Source organism: Alligator sinensis, unplaced genomic scaffold (assembly GCF_000455745.1).
Source record: "Alligator sinensis unplaced genomic scaffold, ASM45574v1 scaffold159_2, whole genome shotgun sequence".
In the NCBI taxonomy this organism is placed as follows: domain Eukaryota; kingdom Metazoa; phylum Chordata; order Crocodylia; family Alligatoridae; genus Alligator; species Alligator sinensis.
Genome location: NW_005841992.1, coordinates 1,710,709 through 1,718,767, shown reverse-complemented (window position 1 = coordinate 1,718,767; position 8,059 = coordinate 1,710,709). Strand labels below are relative to the sequence as shown.

Below are 8,059 nucleotides of genomic sequence, written 5' to 3'. Positions count from 1 at the left end.
GCGGGTGGTGACCCGTTGGGGGGGGGGGGGGGGCTTGGTGAATTTTGGGGTGGCTGTAGTCCTCCCTTCCAGCACCACCACCACCCACCTTGCCCCACCCAACCTGAGCTCGGCTGCCAGGAACCCTTCAGGTGCAGCCTCCAGCCCCAAGTGTGCAGATCTGGGGGGGCATGTTCCGCATAGCGGCGGAAGCCATGCTGCCACCCACACCATCCAGGCAAGCCGCTGACACTGTCCTGCACCCCGCCTCACCCTGCCCCAGCTGTGCGGCTCCTGCCTCTGCCCCAGCTCCACTCCTCCAGGGTACGCGCAGGGGTGGGAGCTCCATTCTGCGCCCCAGCCCCACTCCCTCCCTCACTGTGGGAGCCTCAATCTCCACCCCCTCCTTTCCTCCAACAGACCTATCAGCCAGATGCTGGTCTCTAAGCTGCTGGGCTGCATATCAGCAATCGGATCGGTGTCGGCCAATATGTCTGGTCAGTAATCAGCCATCGTGTTGACCCAAAAAATCTTTATCAATGCACCCCTAAATGAAATTGTTAGGTAGCAGATCTAAAACTAAAAAAGGGAGTTCTTTTATGCAGTGTATAATTAACTTGTGGAACTCATGGCTAGGTGTTGTGGAGGCTCATAGTTTTAACTCAGTTCAAAATGGGTTTGGACAGATTCATGGAGAAAAGCCTTGTTTTTTAAGGACTGGTATAGTCTGTATAAAACTACAATCAATTTCCTTTGCTCTCCCTTTTCTTCCTCTCACTTGAAAAATGCTATAAAGCCATAGTTTTATTTTTTTTTTAAATTTTGTTTTGTTTTATTTATTAGATTTATGCTGCCCTTCCCAAAAAAGGCTCAGTGCAGCATACAATAAAAAATAAATTAACTTATAAAAACAGAATAAAATATTAAAATAAGATGGTATACTAAGACTCTCTCGTCACTCACTAGAATTATAGAGGAAATGCACCTCGCCTGCTGCTGCCTTTGATTTTTCAGGAAAATGTGGTCATGTCCCATCCTCCCTCCTTTCCCCCTACAGACACCTCTTCTCCAAACTACCTTCACTACCTCTTCAAAAGAAAAAAATAAATCTCTTTCCATATTCCCTCCCATCCTTACCCACTACCACTTTGTTGCCTCACACCCCAGAACCCTGCAATCCATCTAGTCTAAACTACATAACAGACACCATAAAATCTTACCTAGTACATTCTGCATCAATCTCAGTAATTTGTGGCTGAAATAAAGCCTATTCTTCTGTTAAGGCATTTGGTTGTGATTTTAAGACTTCAAATGTTAGACTCTTCATCACATCTTCTTGTAAGATGTGTTAATGGCTAATTATCTTTTCTAGTTAAAGAAAAAGAAGAAACTAATTTAGTTTGAAATTGTTTAGCTCCATTTTAGCCAGAGGACGTTGGAATAATGTTATCTAATAGATGAGAGAGAGCCTTTCTCTGTGCAAGAATAAATATTGTGAACCAGTTGCTGCTTAACTTTTCCTGGATGAAGTCCCTTGTTCTGTTAAAAATACTAACGTTTTTGTTCCTAAATATGTAACTTTTAACTTTTGCTGTGTTCAGATACATATTTGACTGCTCCCAAATACCAAAATGAGCCAGATTGGTGGAGTACTAAACAATAAAAAGGATACATGAATTATACAGAGTAATCTGTCACTTGCAAATTGCATTAGAAATTATCTTATTTTCTTTCAGGTAGTAAAATATTGACTGGCATTGGGCCAAGAATCTTGCAGTTTCACTAGAAAATCACTCAAGGGAGAATCATCAGTAATTACATTCCAAAATCTATCAGCCAGTCTTCACATTATCTAATATGTGCTTTACTGGCTTTTTTTTTTTTCTTGTATAGCTAGACTTTAAAATTAAGAGATGATGCAGTAGAAACTTGTGAAGAATTTAAAAACCCAGTTGACTTTTTAGAATAGTTTCCATATAATTGCCATAAAGAAGCTTCTGTAAATCATGTTATACCCTTGGTTACAGCTAAACAGTTTGATGGCCCTCAAATCAGGTGTACAGATATAAATAATAACAGCAATAACAAGACTACAAGTGATGTGCTACACTTGCAACTCATACAAACTATGGTCTGTTTTGGCTTTAACAGTAGTAAAAAATGAAATAGGTACATAGGTAAAATGGAGTAGATGGAAATATCTCTTTTTCTAATATTAATTCTAAGTTTTAAGAAGTAGTTAGCCATGCTAAGTCTGAGGTCAGGCAGAAGGCACAGCATCTGAGAGAGCAGGCTGTAGCCTATGAAAGCTTGTGCTTCTATGAACAAGCTCGTCTGAGATGCCACCCTACCCTGCCTTCTTCATGTTTTTTTAATTCATTTTGTGTATTGGATTAGTATCTGTCAGTGCTCTGAACCTCATATGATTGTCAATGTTAACATTATAAAATACTTTTCTTTCTCATAGCAAGCACGTGAAATGGAAGAAAAGCTGAATGATATTAAAAGGAAACGACTCTGTAAGTGTGTGTATCTGCTATTCGTTATCTTCCAGGTATACAGTTTTGAGTTTTAAAGGGCCTACCCAGAATTTACTACTTCAAAGCCTTGCACAACTATCAAGTTCTGGATCTATTTGTTAAAGGTCTAAAAGCAGAGTAATACACTGTAAAAGTGAGCTGTTATGCTGAGTGCCTGCATGAAACAAGATAACTGTTGAAATTTGACCTTGTTGGTAATTTTTGTTGTTTGTTTGGTTTTTTTTAATTAAATCCAAAAACTGTTGGGCATTTGCAAAGAAGTTAGTTACTTTAAAGGAATGCTCTAAAATAGTATAACAAAGTACTAACTATATATCATATAGTGTTACAATAATTTTTAATGACCACACCCCCACAATAATTAGTTGCATGCATTTGATCAGAATACTTAGAGCTGGGTTAGTGAGGATGAATTTAGCTGTCCCATGCTGGCTGTCTCCAGCAGATAAGCTCAGATAGCAAAAAATCCTATTCCTCTTATCCTGTTTTATCCCCCAAGATTTCTTATTATATCAGATCTAGAGGGAAATGTCCACATGTTTTTCATCTTTTATTTCCAGTATGCAACACCTTCTACATAATCTGTTTGTTCTTTGTGGGTTTCCTCACAGCCCATCTAGAGTCAACATCTGGCATGCTGTCTCCTTGCTATTGTTTACATGCCTTTTCTTCTATTTTAGCATATGTAAAGTTACTTTTGTTGTGGTCTATATATGAGTTTCCTGCAGCATGCTATGATTGGCAAGATATTAAAGCAGTGTGTTGTAGGATAAAAATGGCAGATGCACTGCAAAACTGTCATCCCTCCTTTGCAGTTCCATGACAATTTTAATTCTTGGCCAGCTATCTACAGTATCCCACAGTCCCCTGCTCTACCTTCCTGCTCCAAGAGGAAGGGAGGAAGAGTGGCTGGCTCTCTGATGGTTCACTGCTGTCAGGATGCCCAGCATGCTGCCCCCAGGCCAATCCTGTCTATCCATGGGACCATTAAGATTGGCTGTGTCCCAGACCCCAGGGGCTGCCCCCTACCCAGTCCCACCAGTCCAGTCTTGATTACATTATAAGTAGATTTGCTGAGATTGTGCAAAAGTCTATATATCAAGCTAGCATTTATTTGTTTTGCCCGTAATCTCAATGGGCAATTAATTTCATTCTCAGTAAAAGTGTATGCATGTGTGTAGGTGAAAACCAAGTGCTCTCAGGATTTCTTCAAACAAATAAACTGTAATTTATTCAGAAAGTAGAGTTGAAATGTATGACACAAGGATTTTTTTTCTGGTACTATCTTTTTATTGGACTAACTGTAGAATTGGGAGAGCTGTTTTCCAGCATCAAGTGCCATTTCTTGATGATATCACAAAATAATCCTTGACTCTTTCATAAAATAGTGAAAGAATATTGAGTAATGTGTCATTTAAGTTTGGGGTTTGTTTTGTTTTTTTTCACCCTCTGAATCAAATAGCACTAAAACAAGCTGGAGAAAAAAAACTATTACAGATTCACACCATGAAGAAAAAACAAAAAGAGGAACTAGAATGTATTGAAGTGGGAGAAATGCTAAAGAGGATACGCAGGAACTTGCAAAAAGAAACAGAAATGACTACATTAATTCAAAATATATTTCAGGTAACCCATAACTTTGAAACAACATAAATTTCTGTAGTTTGAGCTATTAAGATTTGGTATTCTTTGTCAGCTAGACCATTTTAAATACTCTGAAGTTAACCCAAACAAACAAAAAACCTTAGCAACTTAGCGTCCTCTTAATAAGTTAGAACTAAACTAGCATTTTAATATTCTAGATACCTTTTTAAACTAAAATCAGAAAACTAACTAATTATGTCTTATTGCAGAGTATCATCATTGGAAGCAGAGTCAACTGGGCAGAAGATCCAGCTTTAAAGGCAATTGTTCTACAACTTGAGAAAAATGTGGCTCTTTTCTGAAAGTTTATTGGTTAAAATTTCAGATATGTTTAGCTTTTATATAATAAACACTTGAGTAGAAGCCAAATGAACTAATAGAAATACTGGAAATACAATCTAAGTGTTGCTTCTCCAGCCTAATGATTCGGGCATTATTATGCAGCTCGTCAAAGCAGAGGTTAAATCCTTGGTGTAGAACAAAATTGCTTAATGGACTAACCAAGGGTGGCAAACATTTGGTCCCCTCAGCCTACTGTGGCTGCAAATATTCCCATCCCTCTCCCCAACCCCTCTTAGGTCAAGCTGCCTGCACTTACCCTGGCTTCAGATACCTTCATTGCAGTGGAGCCAGGTAAGCACAGACATGAGAGAACAGCAAGAAGGGTTGTAGAGAGGTGCTATAGAGAACAGCAGCATGCTGCCCTGGGCTGGGTCAGAGCTCCTCATGGGCTGGATTCACCCATGGGCTAGAGCAGGAGTACTTAACTTCCAGCCAGCAGGCCAAATGCAGCCCATCCAGCCTGCCTGGGAAAAAGGTTAGGCACCACTGGGCTAGGGGATGCTGACATCTGGACTAAACTATTACATTAGTTTGACCCGAGTAAAGTGCTGTTCATAGCTTTTTGACCATAAGAGATATCAGGAAGGAAACTTGCAATTCCCTCTGTTACCCCTTTGCTCCAGGATGGAAAGTAATCTAGCTGTTGTGCTGAGGGTGGTAAAGCAGCATCTTGCTTCCACTATGATGCAGGTATTTCTTAGAGGACCTCCCAAATCTGTTGATCTATAAAATACTAACTGTAGAAAGCTTTTATGTGGCCAGTGTTTTTCATAGGCCATGACTGATTACAGTGTAGCCCTGTTTTTTTGGTTTTTGCCAAAAATCCTACCTATATTTTAAACTCATTTTAAAAGTTGTACTCATTTTTATCTTCTAAATGATGATCAACCTGTTAATATTCTCTTTGCCAAAATATAGCCAACCTTGAAGAAAAAGCAGGTAGTATAGAAAATTAAGTGAAACTTCTGTAATGGGGATGTCAGACTCCCTTGGTCCCTTGGGCTGGATCTGGACTGCAGGGGGCCTTGTGGGCTGAATCCAAACCAACCTTGAGTAGTGGTGGGTTGAGCAGTGTCAGGGAGCCAGGGGGTTAATGCAACCGTCAACTGCCCCTGTGATGCTGAGATGCATCCCTAATAGAGTTCTATACATCAGAATTCAGGGACGAGGCTTGCAGCTGGAATTCTTGGCCCTTCCAGGAGCCCCCATGGGCCAGAGCTTATGACACCATTGTATTATCAAATCTGGCTCTAAATTAGCTATACACTTTTTCAGTGTTTTAATTGCCTACGCAATTTGGATGTCTTTATACTTGTACTTCATCCTATGCTTGAATAAAAATAATCTAGTAAATAACATTTTGAATAAGGGTAATATATTTAACTAAATATAATAAGTAACAGATTTGGAGGCGTAGTTGTTTTAGTGGGGAGGGCAAATTTTTGCTTTTAAAACGGAAATGTGATTCTGAGTGACTTTTTGTCGAATCACAGTAAAATACAAAAATGCAGTGTACTATTTGTTCTAAATCTTTCTACTAGTAAAAACCTTGTAATGAGTGGTATTACCTGTCTTCATTCTGTCATTTTATAAGTTTTGCAGATCTCAGTTACTGATTTTCTATATACTGTATTTACTCAAATCTAAGACATCCTGGAATTTACAACAATCCCTGCAATAATTAGATTCTATACATGGAAACTTTATAAATGTTATAATTTTCCATGTATAGAATCTAATTATTGAAGGGTCATCCCTTCCCCCCAGCCATTGCTGTGGGGTGGGGGTAGGTTTTGGGGAGGGCAGATGGTTTGGGGAATTCAAGCAGCTTGCCCCCCTGCTCATGCCTCCCCCCCTTCTCCCCTGCCCCACAGCCTGTGGCCTCACTTCCTGCTCCGCTCCCCTTCCTGCCCCTCCCCATGGTCTCTGATCCCTACCCCCACCCCTTCCCCTTACTCCACCCTGGCAGATGGTGTCCTTGTTCTAGTGGGGGCATGGAGCACAGCCCCAGATCAGCCCCTGTAGCAACTGTGGGCCCTGCACTGCTGTGAGGGAGCCAGCTGGGGTTGTGCCCCAGGCTGCAGTGTGGACGGAGTCTGTTGGGATGGCGCAAGTGTAAGGGTCTGGGGGAAGAGATGGGATGCAGAGGTTGGGGGGAGGTAAGCAGCTGTTATGGCCCTGACCCCAGGTATGGGCTGGAGCCAGAGTCACAGCACCTGTTCCCCTGCCCCCCTTACTACTTGATTCTAAGATGAGTGGCTTCCCCTCCCCACCCCCATGTTAAAGCAGAGGGGAGGAGAGTCTTGTCCTAGAACAGAGAAAATAAATTATCTTCATATGATCTTTATTTTTTTTAGTGTTTCTGTGTACAGCACTCCAGTACTTGTTTGTATATTTCCCCCCTGAAGTATTGAAGCAAATGTGTCATCTGTCTTAAAGTATTTTGGTCATTTTAAAAGACAAAAATGAACACTTGCATCTTTACCCAGTCTGCTTTTGGATAAAAAGGGCTTAGCATTTGGTGTACTAACTTCTCCAATAAATAACCCGCTACTTTTCTTATGCTTTTGTAAACAAAACAAAACAGAAACTACCATTTTGCTCTCTTATAAATCTGAGGTGTGTCCATACTTTGAATACAGTGCCCAGTTCTGGTCCCTACACTTCAAAAAAGGATATAGAAGAACTAAAGAAGGTACAGAAAAGGACAACAAAGATGATTAGCGGTGTGGAGGGGCCTCCATATGAGAGGCTAAAGAGGCTAGGCCTACTTGGTTCAGCAAAGAGACGCTTAAGGGGGTACGCAGTAAGGATTTACAAAATACTAAATACCAAAGAGAAAGTAAATACAGATTTGTTATTTACTTTCTCACAATACAAGTCATTAAATTAGTAGGTTCTAAGTTTAAAACTAACACAAGGAAGTTTTTTCACACAGCATGTTATTAAAGTGTGGTACTCATTGCCTCTAGATGTTGTGATTTAAAAAGGGATTGGACAAATTCCTGGAGGAAAGGTGCATTAATAGTTATTGGGCATGGGATCCAGGGATATAGCCTCTGAATCAGAACTTCCTAGCCCTTAAATCCTGGAGGCTGCAAGTGAGAAGAACAGGGGGGAAAACTCTGGTCATACCCACTTCGCTCCCTTTCAGCAGCCACTCTCTGCCAGTGTGAGAGTTTTGATACTGAGAGTTCAGCCACCAAAACTACAAGGCATGGGCCTGGCGCTTTGGCACATAGACCATGTCCACAATGATCATGGTCTTGCATTCAGTGTGCTTGGTGTACGTGATGGCGTCGCAGATCATGTTCTTCTAGGGGTTTCCTTGTAGGTAAGGCCGAAGATGCGCTTTACAGTGCCACGGCGAGCTAAGTAGCTCGCAGCCAAGGATACCCTAGACGTTGCGCATAGAATTTTGCAGTAGGGCTTTGTGTCTCCTTTCCCAAGCCCCGCCCCCCACGTTCCGGCTCTAGCCCCGCCCCTTTGGGGAGTGCTCAGCCTGTAGCCCCGCCCTTCCCTCGCAGGCCGCGCCCTGTTACGTCATGGCTCCC

The 8,059-nt window shown here is 41.3% G+C and overlaps 2 protein-coding genes across 2 annotated transcripts in view; both read left to right on the top strand.

The window, feature by feature from the left end:
* CENPH (centromere protein H) overlaps positions 1-6,067 on the top strand; it is a 14,920-nt gene extending 8,853 nt beyond the window's left edge. Inside the window, exons 7-9 of the mRNA XM_006021429.3 lie at positions 2,447-2,498; positions 3,982-4,145; positions 4,373-6,067. Coding sequence (XP_006021491.1) covers positions 2,447-2,498; positions 3,982-4,145; positions 4,373-4,465 — 309 coding nt within the window. The 3' untranslated portion in view covers positions 4,466-6,067. The remainder of the gene's footprint in view (positions 1-2,446; positions 2,499-3,981; positions 4,146-4,372) is intronic.
* A 1,154-nt stretch (positions 6,068-7,221) lies between these two features.
* The window catches only part of MRPS36 (mitochondrial ribosomal protein S36), an 11,912-nt gene continuing 11,074 nt past the window's right edge, over positions 7,222-8,059 (top strand). Inside the window, exon 1 of the mRNA XM_006021441.1 lies at positions 7,222-7,347. Coding sequence (XP_006021503.1) covers positions 7,222-7,347 — 126 coding nt within the window. The remainder of the gene's footprint in view (positions 7,348-8,059) is intronic.